The 23,154-nt window shown below is 35.6% G+C and overlaps 1 protein-coding gene across 1 annotated transcript; it reads right to left on the bottom strand.

Moving 5' to 3' along the window:
• Positions 1 to 862: 862 nt before the first annotated feature.
• hsd17b12b (hydroxysteroid (17-beta) dehydrogenase 12b) lies at positions 863 to 22,695 on the bottom strand. Its single transcript, XM_044106661.1, has 11 exons — positions 22,289 to 22,695; positions 14,147 to 14,193; positions 13,751 to 13,826; positions 13,078 to 13,185; positions 11,902 to 11,966; positions 11,581 to 11,625; positions 10,664 to 10,698; positions 7,784 to 7,865; positions 6,901 to 6,966; positions 6,586 to 6,735; positions 863 to 1,905 (listed from the first exon to the last, which is right to left on the bottom strand). Exons 1-11 carry the CDS (start codon positions 22,464 to 22,466, stop codon positions 1,798 to 1,800), a joined length of 960 nt encoding a protein of 319 aa, XP_043962596.1. The 5' UTR covers positions 22,467 to 22,695; the 3' UTR covers positions 863 to 1,797.
• Positions 22,696 to 23,154: the final 459 nt, after the last annotated feature.

The raw sequence follows: 23,154 nt of genomic DNA on the forward strand, positions 1-23,154 counted from the left end.
CAAACTGTAAAAAAGCCTCAACAATCTCTAGCAATAGTCTTCAGCAAAGATTCTGCAAATAAGGCACAGTGGATGAGTGCATTAACGTTTTTCATTGGGGAAACTATACCACTTTCTGACTCTCTTCTCTACAAGTGCCTCTTGATTCTTGCACAACTCTTAATCTTTCAAATCCTCTCAGAAATTTTATGATGGGACGCCAAGCCATGGCTGTTTTATGATGATTTTTTTTTTTCTCTTCCAGTTTAGGAATCCATTGTCATTCACATTTTGCAACAGCAAGACATTTGTGTGAAGATCTCTTTGCAACTGTACAACACTTTTTAGGCAATCAGTTTATATTAAAACTAGATGATATTGATGTACATGTAGTCGCAGCAATGTTTTATTACCAACTGATTTTAGAACAGATCTTGACTTTCTATGCATTTTGTAAATTTTCAGTACTTATTCCCAATTTCACTACAAATAACTTAATGTGTGGACTAATTTGTTTTAGATTTTTTGATTACTCTGCTTGTTTCAAGCATCTGGTGTGAATTTGATAATGGCCTTATCTCAAAAATTTAAACTAGGAAAAATGTCATGTATTCAGTACTTATAGTGCATCCCTGTACAGAAGGTAAATTAATATGCTACAGTTAACTGAATCATTTCTATAAAGGTTTTTAATATATTGATACAGCTAAATTGATTATAAGAATTATAATTAAAATTAATCAATTCAGTAATAATATGCTTGACTGTCTGTTATTTCTCTAATAATTTTAATAATCATACTTCAAAAGTAGCTTAAACTTTAAAATGTAAAAAGTAAACAAAACTAAAGACAAAACTAATGCATTAAAAAAAACAAGACAAATTGATCTGAAAAAGAATATTTATTGATAGGAGGAAGAACAAGTGCAATCTAAGTTTCAAAATTAAGTCAATCATCCAGGATAAAAAAAGATAATAAGTTTATGCTGAAATGAGAGAATTGAAATGGCAAATCTGAAATAGTTTACAGACCCAATTTGATCAAGCAGATCAAACATACTTGAAGAATCTACCAATGGTTTGAACGAACAGCCATCATGACACAATAGTTCAAAACATAGCAGGTCAAAATATATTTGTGGAAATTTCTAAGTAGATGGACATGCAACAACGTATGTGTTGTAATCAGAAATGCAACTATCAATTAATCAAAGTGTTTGGTTAAACTATTTCAGTATCTGTCATAAATAAAAATTACTGAGACATTAATTACACAAAAACAAAAGCTTGGGAATGATTTAGCTGGTGCTTTAACAGAAAGCGTTTAAATCAACGTGGTGAACACTAGACACCAAAAAAAGAATAATACGAAACTATGAAGAGTGAATACTGGTGAATCATCCTTAAAGTAAGTCACACTTCCAGTGTTTTAGCCAACAGAAGCCATAAAATGCATGCACGATGCCAAGAGACATCATGTCCCTCATAATTCCAACTTCGTAGCCTCCTTTCTCTTGTAGAATTAATTTCTCATCACAATTCTTAGACAGATGGTCTGGTTTTAGATTCTACTTTTAATTAAAGCCGTTTACTGAATGCACCAATTAATCCAATGGTTATTTTATACAACTGTTTGGGTTGAGCACATAGAGACTGGCTCACATCATCGATCACTTGCGGGAGGAAAACTGAGATGTTGCCCAGAAACTGTCACTTTCTCTTTGCCTGGTCCATGATGATGACAGCAGTTGGACATGACATTAATGCACCTGGTCCCCTCCGTCTCTTGCTGTGGCTCTCACCGTCCATCTGATCCCCCTACCCCTGCTTCTGCTTCTTGAGGTAACGAGCGCGCTGGGACAGACCCATCCCCATCACGTAGCTGTTGAGCATCTTGGCTGGAAGCAGAGCTGTAGTCACCCAACCCTACAGAGGGAAATTACATGGTCATCTGGTGGCATTTACAAATAACAGATTAGCATTCATTATTAATCTCCAACCCACAGGAGCAACAAATGTGGCAAGCGTGTTTGTACAAGGGGAAAAAACTCAAGCAATTGTGCCATCTTATTGTATATGCCCTTTTCCAATTATGTCTGAACTACATGCCATTTGTTAAAGTCAGAGATCACAAAACTCATGTCCTTATTTGGGAACTATTTGATGCTTTCCTTAATGCCACTTTAAAAAGCAAAAGAAACAATCCAAGTTTTTTGTAGCTAGAAGGTTGCACTTTCTGGGGACAGTGGATGAATTTACGAGTCTCTGCGTTATGAAGGAATACAAATGACTACTTCAGCAGCTGTGGGAAGTGTAGAAACCAACTTGTTTAGGATTGTATTTGAAACGTAATCAATTATAAATTTAGTGATGGAATTTGACTTAATGTCGTATTTTGATTATTGATTCTATGTTGCATTGTGTTTCTGTGTTTGATATGATGTAGAGCACTTTGAAATGCCTTGATGCTGAAATGTGCTATACAAATAAAATTTGATTGATTGATTGATTTGATAGTACAGCTGGAAAGTTTACGTATTCTTCCACTGGCATCGAGTTCAATGTCATTCTATTTGGGATGTTCCTGATGCATATAAATAAATTTTTATGGAGGTTTCAAAACCAGGATTTCTGCTCACAAGTATAATTTTCAGCAGGATCATATTCCCGGTCCAAAAGTCTACTCCAATGTTGGAGCAGAATCAGAACCACAGACTTAACTAGGATAAAGAAACTGATGAAGGCCGATTCTCTTCAGTGGAAACACTGGAGATAATAGTGAAAAAAGGATTCTTCATAAAATCACCACCATGAAACTTTTCTACAACAGAGTGCCTTCAGTCAGAAGATTCTTCAGAGCTGCTGTAAAACTGACCACTACAGGAGATCCTTTCTCCTCACAGCCATCAGCACCTACTACAACTCTGTGAAGAAACTGTGTAATATGAATTACAGCAACATTTCATTTGAGATTAAAGTGTTTTTATAATTGAATCAATTGAATGTTGTGTTGGAGCAGGATTGTATCCAAAAGGTGAAAATAGTAGAATTCAATGAGTGGACTTTGGCAGCTGTGCCTTAATGTTCAGCAACTCAACCATAGTGCTTTTTGCAGCAATCAAAAAGCTTCGGGTGTAATTCTGGAGCAGCCTCTGGCAAAATCTGAGAAGTTAACGTAAATATCTTGTTTCTCTGGGACAGCCATCGATCACAAATCCCTAATGGGTTGAAACCAGAAATTTTAAAAATGCTATATGAGAAGGCAGATTTATCCATCCATGAAAAGTCAGAACAACAATGAAAAGAAAAAAAAAATGTGTTGGAAGAAATTAATGTACAAAACCCACAAAAATGAGTCAACTGTGAAGCATGGTGGTGTTAGAATTATGGTAAATATCAATGCACTCCCATTGATACTAAATTAGCAAAAAAGTAGATGGAATACTGTAGAAGGGCAACCTCCATGTTCTTCAACTTCTCAAATAAACGCCTAGATCACAGACACAAACGTAAACTGGTTTTGGAAAGGATGATGAAGGTTCACATTAAGCTGCTGCAATGGCCCAAGCATCTACCCTTTTAATAATTTCTGGAATATAATTAAATGCCTGTGAGAAAAGCCACAATAAATACCAATTTTAAAATCATCGTAAGCTCTTGATCTGTCGTTACGTCATTCCAAGAGAAGATTGGTTCAAATGCACAATAAAAAGCCACAAATTAATGACATTAATGTTCATGTAAACTTTTCACTTGCAATGCAAATCAATTTGAACTTTAAAGCGTTTTGCAGAAGAGATTCACAGTAAAACCAGATGATTTGGTTTAGAATTTCAGTCCTCTCCCTAAGTGAGGAGCAGGTTTATGCGGTCTAATCAGCAGTTTTACTCAGACTAACTGAAAACATAAAGAACTCATTCTTCCAGCATGGTGAGAGCAGAGAAGAAGGTATGTGATTACAGCTGCCTATCTGTTTGTTAGCCTGATTATTACCACATATAATCACATGGAACTTGCTGGAGAGGCAGCCAAGAAAGAGTCCATTAAACTTCTCTTTGGATCCGTTTTCGTTTAAGGTGTGAAAAAAAAAGAAAAATGGAATAGGATTTAAATTGCTTAAGTGCAGTTTGAAATTCCAACAAAATTTTATTTTATTTTTAATAACCGTAATTAAGTTTCAGCATATTTTGTAGCTTTTCTCTCTTTTACAAAATCTTTGTTTCACTCAACCTAATGTGGCTACAGTAAAAGGAGAAAAGTGGTTTGCTTTATGTAGTTAAAGACTACAAACCCAGTAAATGAGAAGCTGATTGAGCCCAGTCAAAGATCACCAAGAAGCATCATCAAAGGTAATTTACATGTACTGGTTGGTCAAAAACTGCAGGAACAGCATGAAATTTCACACTCCACTCACTTATCCATTTAGTTTTATTATTTTGAGCGTATTACTATGTCATTCTAATTGTACAACCAAAGAAAAATAAGCAGCGGCACAGTTAACAGAACAGATGTTGTTTATCCCCAGAAAGGTGCAGATTGCAGTTTTACAGCAGTCTAAATTGGATACTGGTGAACTGTGGCTTAAAACTGTAAAACGTGCAGAGTGCTGAGACACAGCTGAACAGAGAGGGATTATCAGATAAACACAACAGCTCCGCTTGTCCGCTGCTTATGGACCGCTGAAATACTGTGGCTGAGGGCAGACAAGATCTGAGCTGAATTGATGCTATCTGCACAAAACCCAGTGACTGCACAGGATTAATAAAAGCCTTTTTATGATGAACATAATTCATTGACCACCTGTGTGCTGAAATAAATAGTGTCACCTAAATGTATAATCAATAAACATGATCGTTGATATTTAGGTCATATAGTTCACTGCAGCACGCTGACATTGACATATGCTTGTGACCTCTGATGAATGAAGGCACAGACTGGAAAATCAGGCCAGGACTGAAGTTTCCGCCTCATTTCTGATAAGGTGTCATTAGGATGCAGACAATGCTGAAAGGTAGTGAGGCATCCAACTCCATTATTTTGGAGGATGTTTACTTCCAAACAGATGCCAGGAGCAGCTGTTGGAACAACATTACCTTTGTGAATAGAGGTGAGCTCGTAGGAGGATTTTTTTTGTATAAAGTCAAACCGGAGCTTGATGAGCTTTTAACACAGTTGCCATGGCATACCTTCACCATGCTGCGTATGTATTATGCTGTTCCAGTTCTATAGTGCTAAAGAAAGCTTATTTCTTTAAAAAATGGATAACTTGCGTACTACAAGCATGGTTTCATAACTTACACAGTCATCGAGTCTGCACAAAATGTGTTTTATTTGCTCCACAAGGTTATATAAACAGGCTACATAAAATATTTTCTCTCTATATACAAAAAATGTCAGCAGTTGTTTGCTATGGCTGCAGAACTGATAAACTAGAGATAAAATAAGGGATAGGTTTCTTAGCTGTGCTGGATTTTTTTTTAGACATGGATCAATAAAAAGAAGGCTTCAGGTCATCCTGAGGCCTAATGTAGCTGAAGTTGAGCACAATTCATAAAACAGTACAATCTGTAAACAAGTAAAACTTTGTTACCAATAACTGCTCAGAACTGGACTAACTGTCTGTATACGAAGAAGTATTTTTTAGTTCAATGTTATGAAACGGTGCTGGGAATGAAATCCCAGGTGTTTCCTAAGAAACGATCGACGAAACAACAGCAAATACTTAAGCAGTTCACTTAAATAAATGGTTCTTAATTAGCATACATGTACATACATTTGACCAGGATTCTTTTTTATCCCCACATAAGATTCTTTCGGGGTAGTTTTCAAGAGACATTTAAACCCCAAATCCCATCCATCTATTTTTGTCATGTCTAACTGGGTAAAAAGAGAATACAGCCCTGGTAAGGAGGTGATGAGGAATTTGAAACCTTTGGAGCAGAGCATTGTGGAGGGAGCGAAAGCTCTCTGATTGGAACAATACAACATACAATTAAAACAGCTCTCCAGCTTATATTTTCGGTCAATTTCAATTTTACCTGAAAAAAAGATTTAAGCTTAACAAAACAAAGTGTGTGACTGTTGTGTCTGGAGCTTAAAATATTAAAAGATTTAATATTAAGCATTTCCTTAAAGGTTTTATTCTGTTTTAGAATGTAGCCGACATAAAAAAAGAATCAATAGATTACGGTTTTGCAACTGTAAAATATCAGGTTGTGATGCCAACTGAAGATCCTTCTTTTTTCCATGCCTCAAATGTGCAAAAAAGGAAGTCTGTAGTTATGAAACACATTTAGAGTTTGTTACAGTTACACCTTGCATGACTTGAAATAAGATACAAAGTGTACTCGCTGTGAAATGATAAGTTAGTGGCCTTGATGTTATTTTTCCTTTCCTGTCTCATTTTCTTTCCTTGTAAAATGTTGGGATCTAAGCAATTAAAGTGTGAGTGCTTTTATAAATGTTTCAGACTGTACCCACTGTGTTACAATCAGACGGATCCTTTATGGGTGTGAATTCCTACAACACCATCTACCACTGGAGGCAACACAATTAACAGGTTAAAGCATAGTTTTAGAGAAATTTCTGGTTCATTTCATGACATACCATAATAGCATGTGGCAAGTATCCATTGGTCTGAGTCTGCAGCCCCACAGTGTTGAGCTCAGCTGCAACGTAGTTCTCTGGACTAGGCTTGTCCAGGGTAGGGCGACGAATTTTACTCAGTTTGGTGGCAACATAAAACGGCAAAACGCTCTAAAAACAGAGAAATTGATAAAAGAATTTTTAAAAAAGCATCAATCCAAATAGCCTCATTATCTTTGCTTAATTTCCTTTTACTCCTCCCCAAACTTCAGTTATTAATCAACAGCACCTGATAACAGTGTAGGAACCCTTAAATTAGATTAGTCCGTTAATTACCTGAATGATGATCCCTTTGCTCTTGTATTCAGCTTGCAGTCCTCGGGAGAAGAAGTCCACAAATGCCTGTTTGAAGCAATAGTATGTGATTAATACTCCCTTTTACCAAGTTCTCATCATTCTATTAATGAAAAATAATTTTAAAAAGGTCTATCGGCAGGATTCTTACAAAGTTTTAATTTAAAAACTTCAGTCTTTTTCTAACTCAAAAGTTGACTATTCCATCCTTTGCACTCAACTTAAAATATAAATTTTTTTTAAAATCCATGAAAAAGAAACATGAGGGATGGAAGAATGGATAAAAAATAAAGAACAAAAAAGGAAAGTAACATAAAAAAGGAAGGAAGAAAAGGAAGAAATAAAGGATACAAGGAAGAAGTAAAGGAGGACATAAGGAAGGAAAAGGACAGAAGGGAGAAAAAAAAAGAAAGTAGGAAATCTGTATATAGCTACTTTTTAACATTTTTGTTTTCCTTTTTCATCATTATCCAGACCTGGAACATACAGCAGTGTATCAAGTTTGCAGTGCAATGACTGTTTAGTTGCACATTGAAAGTGCGGATAATGGGATTCAGCAGGAAAAAAAACAGATGCCAACAAACTTAAGTGTAGCAGTGAGGGACAGACCGTTTTTCAGCTACCAAAGAGAACATAACACTAATAGACATTAATGCTGCTCTATTCCTACACATATCGATTAGGTTTTGCCTGAGGCAATGTTTGTCAATAAAACAATAATTTGTAAAATGAGAACAAGACAGCCTTCTTCTCCTCGAAGGCTACAGTGCATGTTAACAAACTGTTTATGAAGCCGAGATGTGCCTACAGGTATTCCTTCAAGTAACATTTGATGCGAAGGTCATACACCATGTACCACAATTACCTTGGAGGCAGAATAGACGGTGAGGAGAGGAACAGGGTACATCCCACTGGCAGATGAGATGTTTAGGATGGCTCCCTTTTTCCTAGAAACCACATACAATGACAAAAAAAAAAATCTTTTACGCCAGAAAGAAGGGAAAAAAGGCTGGCAGGTGGGGGGCAGCAGACACTTCAGCCTGAAATCAATCCCAGCAAGATAAAAGAATATGGTAGCACATGTACTCGCATGCTGAGCCAAAACTCCACTCGTAGTACATCAAAGTAGAGCTGGTGGATAATGATAAGATCAAAGATACACCAACATCAATACTTAAATGTTTACAATCTGATGACATTTTTGCTTCAGCTTTTGGTACCTTCATCCTGATTTTTTCCCCTGCTGAAAATAAACTTTATTGTAAGGAAAATATTCAGCAAGACATGAATCCTGAGCACAGTGATAACAGAAGAATACCATACATAAATCTATATGAAACCAAATAGAAACCATCTGACTTTATAAATAAAGTCAGATGCTGCCAAACATATTAGGAATTCTTAGGTTTTTGATGTTAAATAATATAGAAAATTTTGATTTAAAAAAATATTTTTTTTCTATAGATTTCCAAATAATTTATTTTAAAAAACGTCTGTATTGTGGCTTCTGCGTCTTCCAGCTTTTAACAGAAAAAGCAACACTGTCTCCCCCTTTTGGCTGACTGAGAGCTTACCCCAGTGCCACTGGCATTCAGTTGATGCCACATTTGGAAAATGCCAAACTGTTTTGGCAAACTGTGTCAGATTAGTTCATTTTTAGTTGGATTTTAAATATGGCTCACATGTATTCTAGGACAAAAAATTTCCCTAAACAAATTGGTCGTTAGAATGGTGTGATATTTGGCATAACACCAATAACGTCTCAGACAAAAACCCATCTTATATTAAAAGAAAACAATGCGGTATGATTATCTGGAATAGATCTGGTTCTTCAACTCCTGAGACACCTTGCAATTATTAATGGTCCACAACTTTGGCTTTCTACTGTTGTTCAGACTTAAAAGCACTGCAATAAAAGATACATCAAAATTCCTCAACAGGAATATTTAAAAACTCATTGCCAACTATTACACATGCTAATAGGAAACATGCAAGAAAGAAAAACCCAAAGAAATTTCTAATGGAGCAACAACTTTTTCACCTTGTAGATTTTGCAGACAAATTTCTCAAAAACCCTTAAACTGTCAGTGGACGAATTTTGCTGGGGTCTGATTTAAGTTTGGGCTCAGCTCCAGAAGTAAAAAAAAATCCAATTATATTTTACATTTTGTGCCTTCATCATCCATCTACATAATCATTTACTGAATAAACAGTATTTCAATCCTTTCAATATGTATTCTAAAACAGATTTGGTTATTGACCTACACCTTACCTCTCAAGGTACAAAACCTTTTTGAATAATACGTATTTTTTTCTTTAATTTAGCCAAAAGCTTGTTAATCCAGAGTTTCATAAAATTCAATATTTTGTTGAAGCATTTCTGGCAGCAATCAAGACTCCATGGAAACAGCTCTACAAACTTGGTACATATATTTTACAGTATTTCTCCAATTTGTCTCTGCAAATCTTATGCTTAGCAAGGTTAGATGAGGAGTATTTGTAAACAAACTTTTCCAGAGATGTTCAACTGGATTTCAGTCCAACCTCCGTCTGGCCCATTCAAGGACATTCACAAACTGTTCCTAGAACCACTCCTTTCTCCTGGTGATTGCTTTGAGTCAGTGTGTTGGAAGACGTAGCGTTCCAAAGCACTCTGTGGAGGGAGGTCTCAAAGGATCTCTCCATATTTTCCCCACTGTCATTGTATCCTTGTGCACCCATTTTCTTTGCTTAAACACATCTTTACAACATAATGCTGTAAATGCTATGTTTAACAGCAGTGTTTTCAGTTCATTTTTCAGTGTTCAGGCCAAAGGAAATGGTTTTTGTTTCATCAGGGCAAAGATTTTTTTTCTCTGGGTCTGAAAATCTAGAAGGTGCTTTTTGGCCAAATCCAGCTGCAAAGTGCCTTTTAGTGGTCATATTTGGGCTAGCCCCATCTTATCTACATGATCTCCTTAACATTTGCTCATATTTCAAAGCACTTCAGTCAATCAGCCAGTTTTTTCTTGATGTTCTACAATCAAACTTAAAATAAAGTAGTGATTGAGAATTTGCCAGCTAAAAACATCTATTTCTCTGAATGAGATGCTAAGTGATTTTTAGACATTGGAAGTCTTGTTTTATTTTATTACCATCTATTCGATTTGCCATTTTTGTTACTGTTGAGGTAATTGTTAAGCTATTTGGTCAAATTACATTTTTAATATGCTATCTGAATAAATTTGACATCAGTTTACCATAACAGGTCAAACTGGTGGAGTGAGTAGTGAATAGCGGAAGTTCTGGATCATTCCATCTTACAAGGCGGAAGTCTGCCTAGGAGACCATTGAGTCTCCCAGTTATTCAGTTTTGTTAGCTGGTCAGACCTAAATAGAGTCCAGCTGGTTTTCTGAACTGTGTTTTTCAAGGGAGTTCAATGCTGTCAAAGTAGTTCTATTCACAATATTTGTGCCTTGACACAATCCAGTCTCTGAGGTCTACAGGTCACACCTTTGATATAATGATGCTGTCAAATGTGTGACCTTCTACAGACAAGTGTGTTTTATTTCAAATCATGTTAAAGTCAACTAACTTTATCAGAGGTATTTTCAGTTTATCATAATAGGCTACTTGGTCAATATTTATTTCAATAAAATCTGTTTTAGAATAAATCTGAATTGTGTGAAAAAAGTAAGTAAGTGTTAATACTTTTTTCCAGCATCGGTGGCATTTCTGTATGGGAACAAAAAAAAACAAACTCACCTTTCTACCATTTGAGGTAAAACAAGACGAGTCATCTGGGGGGGAAAAATAGCAATTAAAAAGTGATGCCAGAGAGACGCTGAATCGAAGTTACAGATACAGAATGCTTATTGTTTGTGTGTGGATGTGTGCCTGCAAACCTACACCTGTGTGGGAGGTGTGTGAAGAAGTGGTCAGAGAGGTAACACAAAGAGAGGGAGGAAATGTTAATGATAGCACAGGGAGCCATTTGGAGAAATATTGAATGACCCAAATTAAGTGTTAAAAGAGTGGGTGGACTTTAGCTGCTTCTCTGGGAGCTGCTATATGAGGATAACAGGGACAGAAGTGACTTACTGTGTTTTATGTCACTGTTTCCCATGTTTTTGTGTGTGCGTGAAAGAGTGTTCTCATCTCTGTGTGACTAACTGGCAATACACACATCAGAAAAAAATCCCGGCAATCTGAATCCATTTAAGACAAACGTAATTACTCAGAGGTGGTTCAGATACCACAGGGGAAAGCTAATAATATGAGCAAAATTCAAACTTTATAAAGTTTATTGAATACAGACTGGGACTGAGCTAGACATTTAATTTAATATCTGCCACAGGATTCCAAACAAGCTTGCATAAGACAACATTTATAAAACTCTAGTTTTATTCCACCTAATTTTTTAAACCCGAGTTCCATTTTTTTTTTTTTTTGTTTGTTTTAGAAACATGCTGGATTTTTAGTTCAATAGCAGACCTACCAATCCATCAACAGAGTCAAGGTTGTAATTACAGCTGAAGGTGATTATCTAAATATCAAATGGTAGGCAGAGAAACTTACACAACCATGACTTCAGTAGAAATGGTTGGTTTCTTTTCAGGCTGGTATTTAAAAATGTTTTCCTTCTTTTTAGTTACTGTGATTCAAAACTTATTCATACTTACCTGGCACACTGACGTTATGTTAATGTTGATCATTGTGTCAATTAACTGAAATAAAAACAAGACCAGTTAATCACCTTCAGGAATTCTTGTCTGAGTTAAAGGTTTTATAAATTTACATGGTCAAACAACACCAGTCCATATCTTACAAACCCAACTGACTTATTAAATTATGAGAGATTACTTTTAGGCGGTTTTTAATTCAATTGAAGATAATAAGGTCACTTACTATCTTCAGCATAAGTGATCTTATGTTGAAGATCACAAATTCAACATAAGTGATCTGAACTTCAATTAGATAGCTGTCAAAAAAAGACAACTTACCGTGTCCAGGTTGGGAACGTTGAGGAAGAATTCAGGGTAGGAGTAAGATGTGCCCACATTGTTTACTACAAAATAAAAGTAGATTTTTTTCTTTTGTTTTATTTTTAAGTGACAGAGCCTGAAAATACACTGAAAACCCCTGACTTTAAACCAGAAAAAAATTACATTTTATTAAAAAAAAAAAAATGAAAAAAGTGCTATTCGTTTTCTTGTCTTTTGGGGGCAGCAATGGGTTGTTAAACCAGATGCACATAAAGTTGTATTTTAATATCTTATGTTTATGCATTTAACAGATGTAGAAACAACTCAGAACATTATTCAAAAACAAAAAATGCATTTTAAAAAAATATAGTGCACAGTATGATGCTGTAAAATATATTTTAAATTAATTCTCACAAATTGTATGCAATATAAATTTTGCAAATAACTGCTTTAACTGCAGTAAATATTAGCTGATTCCATTACTTAAGTACCATCTAATCAAGCTCTCTGTGCCAGTCAGATATTTAATGATTCATTTGATTTGAGTTGTTCAAGTAAAAGGTCATTAAGAAACAGCAGCTGTAGCCAGATGTCAGTTAAAAGAATGTGATGCCTGGAATACAATGGAAATAATAATTAAAAAAAATCCAATCTTTATATGAGGACTATTTTTATTATAGACCCTCAGAAGACAGATACCAACACCATTTCTAAATTATTTACTAAACACAAGTAAATTCAGCAAGTAAACCCACAACATTATTGCATTTAATTGTTTTGTAACGTGCAGCTTTTTACAGTATAAGCACTCTATACATAGTCGGTGCTCCTTTTGGATGAATTACAGCATTACAGGGTCTAGTCTCATAACTTGAAATGATCCCAATGTCAATTTGTGACATTGGGATAATGTCATAAATATTCAGAAATATTCTAAAAAAATAATTTTAGTTTGAAAAATTAACAGAAACAAATGTTTGAAATGCATCACTATTCAATGAGTTTCACATTTTAAACTGAATTTCTGAAACAAAATGATCTTTTCAAAAATAACTGAACTTGTTGAGATGCACCTGAATATGCAATACTTGAATTAACACAAATGAAATAAATAAAGAGCATTTTAGAGAGAATTTGCTTTTCTTATATTTAAATAAAATCGGAAACCCTAGGTGAACGGTGCACCAGACTTACCCAGCACGCCAATCTCCAGTCCCGCAAGACCCTCTTCAATCTTTGCATAAATATCTATAGCACTGAAGTCTGCTGCAATCGTTTTGGTCTCCACGCCACATTTGCTTGCTGGGGACACAATCATGCATTTGAACTTAGTAAATTGGGATATTAGAGACAGCAAAAGGGTTAATTTAAATATTTATCCAGTATGTTCATCAATGAAAGGATTCCTTTTATCCAATTGCATGCATTCACACTTGGCTCCAGCAGGAGGCTTTACTCCTCCAAAATAAAACCCCTGCTGCATCTCTAGAGTACTGAAAGGATCACATGCAAAACACTCAATTCAGTGCTATATCATTTAGTCACTTGTCAATTAGGCCCTTTGGGTGATAAAACTCTTCAGGCTGAGAATGAATGAGGATATGCAGCAAGGATGTCAATGGATGGCTAAGCCCTTGTCCAGCAGTTGTTTGCCTTAATGGATCACCTGTATTAGTCTTTTTCTTGGGAAGACAAGCAATATTGATTTCCCTTGACACAGAAATGTAAGACTTGTTTGAATAATTGCTTAAAAACACTAATATTCTGTCATCTTTAATATTTTACTAGGATGTGTCATGTTAGAAGGAGAAACAAACCAAAAAAAAATCAAAGATGATGTCAAAAAATAAGAGTACACATGTCTTACCGATTGTCTTGGATACATCATCAAGTTTCTCCTGAGAGCGACTAATCAGAACGATGGCAAAGCCTCTGCGGGCAAGCTGTTTAGAAGCAAAGGGAAAAAAAACCCCCAAACAAATCAAGTCTATGAGAAAACAAACAAATCATGCTGCTGTAATCACACAAAATAAGAGACAATAAAACAAGAGCAAAAAAATGTTGCATCACTAATTTGAGTTTCATTCACATGTAAAAACATGTAAACAGAACCAGAGAAAGATTCATTTTAAGACAGATTCTATGAAGAATCACATAACTAGAACCATACACTACATATATAAACAAGCTTGGAAAACTAGCATTATAAGATACATATACATTATAACTATTTTAATGTGAAACATTATCCATGCCATCCTACCTCCTCTGCATATGCTTTCCCAATCCCATCTGTGGCTCCTGTTACAACTGGAAGTTGGACAAAAAAGGTCAAACAAGTAGAATTAGCATTTTTGCCATTAATCTGGTATACTTAAAGTGAAAAGTAACTATAAAATAACTATAGTCTTTGCAAGAAAACTGTGCAAACTGCAGCAGAGATGCCAACCTATTGGGACCAAAACCTATAATAAAACAGTTTTTGTGCATTTCAGATGCAGCAGCCTCTCACCAGAGGAGTTCTCCAGTTCTGCAACAGCTTCATGCATGGAGTAGGAGACATTTTTGAAGAGTGACATTATTTTATCCAGAGCTTACTGGGATTCTAAGTGACTAGTCAAGTTAATGTCATTGAAATTTGACACTCATTTGTCTTCAAAGCCAGTGAATGAATACTTTACAGATTTTTCTGCTGTAGTTACAGCTGCAAGTATTGTGGGAAATGTTTCAACCATCTTTATAATTACAGACTGAAAACATTCACCCTTTCAGCTTTGCAAAATAGCTTAACCTTAGATATCTGTGGTGGAGAGAATCTTTGAATATCAGTTTTTTTTTTGTTTTTTTTTTAATCACAAAATCTTTATTGGATTTTAGTGTGGCTTTTAATTGGATTGTTCTAACACAAAAATGCTTTGATCTAAACTTAAACCATCTAAAACAGTTTGGCTCCGACTCCAGAAGGTGATCCTTCAACCAGGGCAACAACTGTTGGCTAATATATTTTAAGTGCTATGAAACAGCATTTTTCATCCTAATGTAATATCAAGTTAGTTGAGCAGAGTTTTACGGCACCCAAAATTCACAGATGACACTAAAGACATTATCCAAAGTGCTAAAGACACATGGTGATGGAACCACAGAAGAGAAAGAAATATGAAAATAGGCCTATACTATATAACTGCTTTCTTCCAGGATTAGCTTGTGTTTAGTTTCTTCCAACAAGGTGGATATTGTATGTTCAATGTGATGCTCAGTGTTAGTTTTCCACCACACACTTTCCACTGTCAGGTGAAGAATTACACAGCTGTTTGTGAGACATCCATGATTGTGTTCTGGGTGTCCATGATGTAGTTTTTCTTACTAATACTCTCTAGCAAACCTGTGAGGCGTTCATATAACACGTGTATTTAGATGGAGATAACCCACAAGTAAACTGCTCACTGGACTTTCTTTTGTGATAAAAGAGTAAAAGGGGACTGAAAGCAAATGCAGACCACACTTTTCAGATTTGATTAGTAAAAATCTATGAAAACCATTGATTGTGTTCCTTAAACTTCAAAGTGCTTTGTAATTATCCTTCTATCCATCATACACATTTCAATGAATAAATAAAAATAAATACAGAAATAAAAGACACTATTTAATTGATCTTTCAAACAATTCTTCATGGTATTAAGCTCACAGCTAGGTTACATCTAGCCAGTGTACTTTATTCTGAAGTAGAAGCATTAAGAGATATGAAAGTGTTTGTAAGTCACAACCGTGGATCTCTGTGTAGTCTCATATCAAGAACACTTGATATTAGATAAACAACGACTGGCCAAGCCCCAGGAAGGCCAAGTGGAAAATTGTTTGAATAGAAAAAGGGCAGACGTAAATGAAGCAAGAGCTTTCAGAAATATCTGGCTCTCGGGTTAGGGGTGATAAAAAAGGAAAGCTTCTTTACAGACAGAAAAGGCACATGGAGAACCAACAAAGCAAACAAAAATAATAGCACCAAAAAAGAAAGCAGTACCAATACACAGACTAACAGTGCCACCTACAGAAACTTATGAGACATCTAGAAAATGCTGTGATGGCAAAGATGGCAACGATGGCCGAGCAGAACAAGCTTTACAAAGAAAATAATTAAATAAAACACTGAATACACCTTCAAGGTTAAAGAGACTGTCAATTCAAAACTGATGTTCTGCAGAAAGAGATGTGGAGAGCTGCTAATGTGACAAATGAGGACAAAGAAAAGAGAATGCAAGTTCTCTCTGTCATAGGTAGCAGCAGAGTGAGCAGATGCCCTGAAAATGCCTGGCACAAACAGCAGCAACAGCAGCAGCAGCAGACTATTTTTAGCAGTCCTCAGCTTTCAAAAAGAACGATTCAACACATCCCTTGCTAAATATAACAAAACGTGGATCGAGACAGGAAGCGCTACAATATGTCCCGGTATGACCTAAAAAAGCTCTCTTTAAAAGAAAAACGTGTCTTATCCGTGGGTGAACCCACTTTTCTTCATTCATTGTCATTTACATTTCTGGAATCTTTTAAAAATAAATTCCCAGTTGTGGCTTAGAAAGAGAGAAAAGTACACATATTATGCTACTTTATTAGTTAGGGGCAGTAAGGAGGACAGCTCCTAATGTCTCTCCTAGCAATAATATATATTCAGGCTTAATGAATACTACATAAGAAGGAAGGACAAGACTAAATATACAGAGTTAAAAAATGGGCAAACAAATATGTCCCAAAGGGGACTGGTACAGTGAAAACAATAATTTGTCAACCAGCCATCCCTGCTTGCAAAGTTGCAGAGAGGTCTGGTGTCAGTCTTCAGCAGCCATTGGGCAACAAGTGGGGCACAGCCTGACCAGGCAGCCAGTTGACCACAGAGACACCCAGGAGAAACCACTATGCAAACACACACTTTTCAAGGCAATTTGGGTTAATTATAATACATTCAAATTGATGATTTCTGTAAATCCTCTGTGACTTGTTCCACTGTTAGTTCCATTAGGCCACAAATAAGTGGTCCCTTTTAATTTCAAAATATTAAGATTTTTGTGCACCCTTTAGCACTGTGCTTGCAGTACTGAAATTCAAATGCTTTAGCGAGGTCCCTTGCTTGATGATGGGTAAGTTTTAGTTTTATGTTTTTGTATTTTTTTAACAAGGCTTTGACTATACAAGGTGATAGTCACACCCAAAAGACAGACAATTTTTATATGCTCTTCATCTCTAGTCACAAAGTAATAAATGTATGGAATAAAAATATACAGATAAAATTAGTGATTTTTCCCTCCACTGAGCACATTACTTCACAATGAAGGTTATTTCACAATGAAGATTGCCAGACACTTGGCAATCTTTCCTGTGGAGAATAAGCTTAAGATTAACCAAGATTAACCAGTTAAGCTTCATCTTAACAGGTTTACAGCAATTTTGAAATGTTAAGTTTACAAATCAAAAATGATAAAGATGTTTGGCCCTACCCAGTCATTTCTGTCGAACGAGAGCAATGATTGTCACCGGAGTGGCTTTGTTTCTAAATTATAGTCTGCTTGCAATGAAGCACAATGTGAAAGCAAACTGCACTAAATAAAAAAAAAATAAAATGAAATCCATTTTTGGTCTGGACCAAGCAAATCAAATGATTCTCCTGGTGTGAATACACCTTTAGATGCAACCCTGTTCCAACAAACTTCAAATCAATGGCTCTCAACAGGCCTTTGCCAAACGTGATGACATGGTGAAGAGATAATTAAATCATTTGTTGCAGTTGTGTTGGGGCAGAGATCCATCTAAAACCCCTAGGACAGTAGATCTCAAGGACCAGGGTTCGTAAACCCTGGTGAATCAATCTCACTATGAGTCAAGATCCTCAATTACCTCTTTGAACTACAACTAGCTGTAAATCCATGACTGTGAGCACCAAAAGTAACCCCACAGCTTTCTGAAATGGTTCTAAGAATCAGTTAAAAGGCCCCAGCAGTGCATAAATGTTGTGCAAGACCATGTTTGATGGAAAGCTATCATTGTCCATGGATACTTCTACCAGAGAATGCAAATGGACTGATCAGACAGATGATGCATTTTCTTTGAATCTCCGTTTAAAAGGCTAAAGATAAAAAAGCGCTGAAAGAAAAAAGAACATGTTAAGCAGCATTCTTCAGTCATTTGAAATAAAATGCTGTAATTTCAGTAAATTCATTTTAAGTAACCATTATTTTATAGATTTTCCCAAGCTACAATATTACTCAAACGTCTGAGCACTCTGACTCATAAGGAAGATATGAGTTACACAACATAAACACATTTGTGTATGCCATATTCTATTTTAGCATTAACTGTAAGGCTAAGATGTTCATTAGAAAATAGTTAAAAGCAGCAAACATGTAAAAGTCTAGACACATTTAATATAGGAAATGATCATTTTAAGTTTTTGGCCTACTTAGGAAAGCTAGCAAATCAGAGTAATTCAGCTGAACCATTCTCTCTCTTCCACTTCAATTATTTATCACTTAGTATTTCTCAACCACATAAAATTCCTCAAAAAACTTTGACATCTGTGGTTGGAACGTGACAGACAGGGAAAACCTCAGGAGGGATTCAATGTTTTTTGTTTTTTTTTATGCACTATTTATTTCAGGATAAACAATTACCTAAGCCAAATTTTCTAAATTGTTTTCACTGCCTCATCTAACGCTTGGTAGACAAAATCCTTTCTAATGTTTTCAGCCCAATAAGACTGAAATCATATTAGATTCAATGCTGTTTGCACAGAAGTTTGATACATCAAATTTGTTTTCATAAAATGGTGCCCATGCTCTTTACAAAATCTAATATTCCTTCCATAACAATGAAGCTTATTCAAAGCACACATTCTTCTTATTTTACACTATTTATTCTATTTCTTCCTCTATTCAGCTTTTTTATTGAGCCCATCTCTCTTTTGTGTGATACTCTTGAGTGCAGATGATGCTGCGATGCCAAGCATCCTCTAGGGCTGCAGGAGAGCCAAACAGAAAGGAGCGACCAAGGAAAAGAGAAAAGAAAATGACAAACACGAGCATGGGGGATCCTGGGGGCAACTAAAAATAGCACAGGGAGAGAGGAGTGTGGGGGTACGGGAGAGTCTGTAGGCGAAATGATGAGGGAAACATAGACTGGTTTATTTTTAGGCATTTTAAGAATGAACAGTTTTTCAGGCAGAACAGGAATAAAAAGAAAGATTTTACAGCTCAGTGCATGTTCCCTTCACTCAAATAAATAAGGATTTATTTTTAGAACTGCTGTTGTCTTCTGTAAAACTAGGTCAGACTGGATCCTAAATTATACTGCTAATATGTGCATATGAACCCTTGTTATCAACACAACCACTCATTTCTCAGGTCTCCATCAACATTTTAGGCCTTGTATAAGCAGGAGTAACCATCACTGAAAATAATCTGAGACCAACAAATAATTAAAATAAGTCAATCACATGTCAGAATAACAGAACATAGCTGCTTACTACCTCACTAATTTAATAATAAAAATATCTAAAACTGATTTTCCCATATACAAATATGTTGACAAGACGTTTGCTTCATAGGTAAACTCAAAGAAAAAAAAACATCCGCTTTTATTTTCCATGCTAATTTACATTTAAAATTGTCTTATATATTAAATAATACTACAGTAGGATGTACCGCTCATTCAATGCAACAAAAAAGTAAATAAATCACAAAAACATAAAACAATCCAATTTCACAAAGCAACTCATTAAGTATTGCAGGTAATAACCAGCAGAGGGAGACATAGAGTTCTACTCAACAAAGACAAAATCCAGAAATCTAAAGTTGCAAAGAAGACAGCATAAAAAGGTTAGCTGGATTAATAAATGCTTATAAATGTATAACTAATGCAAAACATTGGATAAAATGTTATTTATTATTATTATTATTATTATTATTATTATTATTATTATTATTATTATTATTATTATTATTATTATTAAGTTTTCTTCACAAACAAAAATCTTAGCATGTATATTTTTGTTATAAGAATGATTTTCATCCATATACATCTCTTAGCATTTTCAACCCTAGGGTCAAACTACAACGAAAATAAGCAGGCAACATCTCAAGCTACATACATATCAGATAGCAAGGTAAATGTGAAGACTATCACACAATAAATAAAACATGACAAAGTAACTGAGCTGGAAAAGGGTAGAGTGGCTTCTCCAGGTCAGGGACCAGGTCTTGTCCCAAGCGGTGGACGGATAGATGGGATGGATGGTCATTAAAATATCTAACTCACCCCTGTGCTAATACAGCATGTAAGCAGATGTGTTAAATGGATTACAAAGATAAGCAAAACAAAATGAGTAAAATTTAAAATGTGATAATGTGCTTTACAATATTGAAGCATTACTTTATTTTTTTCTGGGATCTATACCACTAATAACTCTGAGTACTTTGCTAAGCAAGTGGATTTTATTAGTATGCAGCTACAAGGGCTCAATCATATTTTCATAGATGCTCCCTTCTTTTGCTCAACATCTCTTTCACACGCAGTATTTTGAACTGTGGAAACCACTGAACCAGAATCTTGAGGATTCTGTGTCTCATGTGCGCCTCATTTATGAATGACTGAAATTGTTATATAATCAGGCTGTCCTCCCAATCAAGTCCACTTCACTGAGACAAAGTTTGTGAATGAAAGAAGCAGTGGAGGCCAACAGGCTCCTTTTGCCTCACTGCATATTCTAAATCATTTTGCATGAGTGATCCAAAAATAACCTCCCTTCTCCCTCTGATGATTTTCCATTTATAGCCACACATACAACAAAAAGATCAAAAAGCAACTTCAGTTCCAAACTTCCAAACATTTGCCTCTCTCTGGCAGACTGATGTCACTGTGCATGTTAAAAGGGATTCTGAACATTTTCAACTAAACCAATCAGCCCAATTTCTCTACAATCCAAATCACCAAGATCAATAGCCCAAAACAGATTACATTTAACTATTAGAGTTCCCATACAGTGTGCTCATTTCTAACACACACACACACACGCACACACACACACACACACACACAGTCTTACAGCATCTGTGTTGAAATGTGAACTTCGAACTCCAGGGCCACGCATATGAAGTAACATCAGGTAGCCTGTTCAAATGTCATAGGTTTGATCAGTGACAAACATGGAAAGATGGACAGTATTCAATCTGATTTGATAATCCACTCGAACCATAATTCAGTCACAAGATTTACTACAGTTTACAACCAAACTGTCTGATTTTTACCTTCCTATTTGCAAATTTGAGTCAGCATATTGTCATTGCGATTCTATACATTGCTCATACAGACTGGATACACTATAGCTGGGAACAGAAGAAGATAAACTGTAATTCTAGATGTGAATTATTAAAATATGTTAGAAAAACAGCTGCATGGCAGTGTCACAAACTACTATGTTAATTTTATCAAATAAAACGTCAGTACACACATATTTTGTAGCTACGATTAGTTATACAGACCAAAAGCATTTTAAGAGCACGGACAATAAGATTGTGATAAATGTATAAAGTTTATCAGATTTGGCTTTTTTTACCTTCCTATTTGCAAACTTGATTCAGCACATTGTCATTGCAATTCTATACATTGCTCAAACAGACTGGATACAGTCTTCAGCGAATGTTGAGAATCCAAAAAGAAATTAATTTAACATATGTTTGTTTTTTTGGTCAGAGATGATAAAATGTCTTCATACTGGCACAGCTATTTTTGGATAAATTCTAAGTGTTACATACAAAGCACAATTTAGTGAGATAGAATCTTTACTCTAAAGACTATCTGTTCCTTACGTCTGTATTGAAATGGGGAAAAAAGACTTGTAGATATGCAGACATTTGCAACAAGATTTTAAGTCTTCAGGAGCGAATGTTGCAGATCCAAATGAAATTAATTTACCACATATTTTTATTGGTCAGAGATGTAATAAAATGTTTCCCCAGATTTTAAATAAAATGTGAATAACGTCAGTTATTGGACATGGTGATCACCAGTCTGAGCTTCTCGATGGCAAATTAAATCATGTTAATATTATCTCTGTCCAACTGATAGGTGCATCTTTATGATGACATATTTCTACTCTAGCTGTAATCCGATAACAAGAGAAGTATAATAAAATATAGACCAGACAGACAGATATAGAGATATGTTATGTCAAAACAATACATGTTAGGTTGCTAATAAACCAGATGCAAGATTTGCTTTTATCATTTAATGTCCCTTGTTACAATTCTCACTTCACCAAAACCTTATCAAAAAGACTCACCATCACTTTATTTCAGGATGCTTAAGATCAGTTTTAACTACGATAATGCTTGACATTAGTGTTTCCAGCCTTCTAGACTCTCACCTGCCCACTTTCCCAGTTTGTTGGGGGAGATTAGGCTTCCGTTGCCCAGCACCCACACCCTGAAGCCGGACAGTAGCCGATACACGGAGCACACGGACAGCCAGGCCGCGGTTAGAGCACCCAGCCAGAACAGCGGCGCTTCTATGCCCTTAAACATGGCTTCTCCGCTGAAAGACATACCCGCACCAGTCCCACCTCTGTCTCTACTCTGTGGTGACACTGACACCTGAACTTCTAACCTCTTTATTAATAAAACAGTCGCTGCTCAAAGTGCAACAGGGAATCCAAGCTTAGACGCCCGTGTCAGATGCTTCCTCATCTGTGTTTCGCAGCTGGTGATTGGGTCCTTCTTCTTCTTCTTTGGTACGTTTCTTAGCAACAGTGAAAAACCGAAGCATTATCGCCACCTACGGTTGAGCAACATGTCAAGAATTCAAATTGTTCGATGGTCGAAAACTGGACCATTCTCTTTTTCTCTGGAAATAAACACAATTTTGTGATACAGAGGTCAATTTTACTTGAGTTGTATTTTTATTTAATATTTTCTGGTGTAAAATATATTTCTGTCTATATCTTTTCACTTTTGAACTGCTTTAAGGACGGAATTTTAATGTAAGCTTATTTTATTTATTTATAGACTATATAAACACGCGATTTATCATTTACTTAACTCTACAGCTTTGTATCTGTATGCCCGTTTTTCTTTCTTTCTTTTTTGTTTTCCTTTTTGAGTGTGTTTTTTGTCTTTTTGTTTTTTATTTGATTTTTTTTTTTCCCCACTATATTTATACTCTTAAATCTTTAAAATACAAGGTGTCATTTCAGGAGATACCCGTTTTGCGTGCAAAAAACAATATGTTAAAAAA

The sequence above is a fragment of the Gambusia affinis genome, linkage group LG02 (genome assembly GCF_019740435.1).
Source record: "Gambusia affinis linkage group LG02, SWU_Gaff_1.0, whole genome shotgun sequence".
Taxonomy (NCBI): Eukaryota; Metazoa; Chordata; class Actinopteri; order Cyprinodontiformes; family Poeciliidae; genus Gambusia; species Gambusia affinis.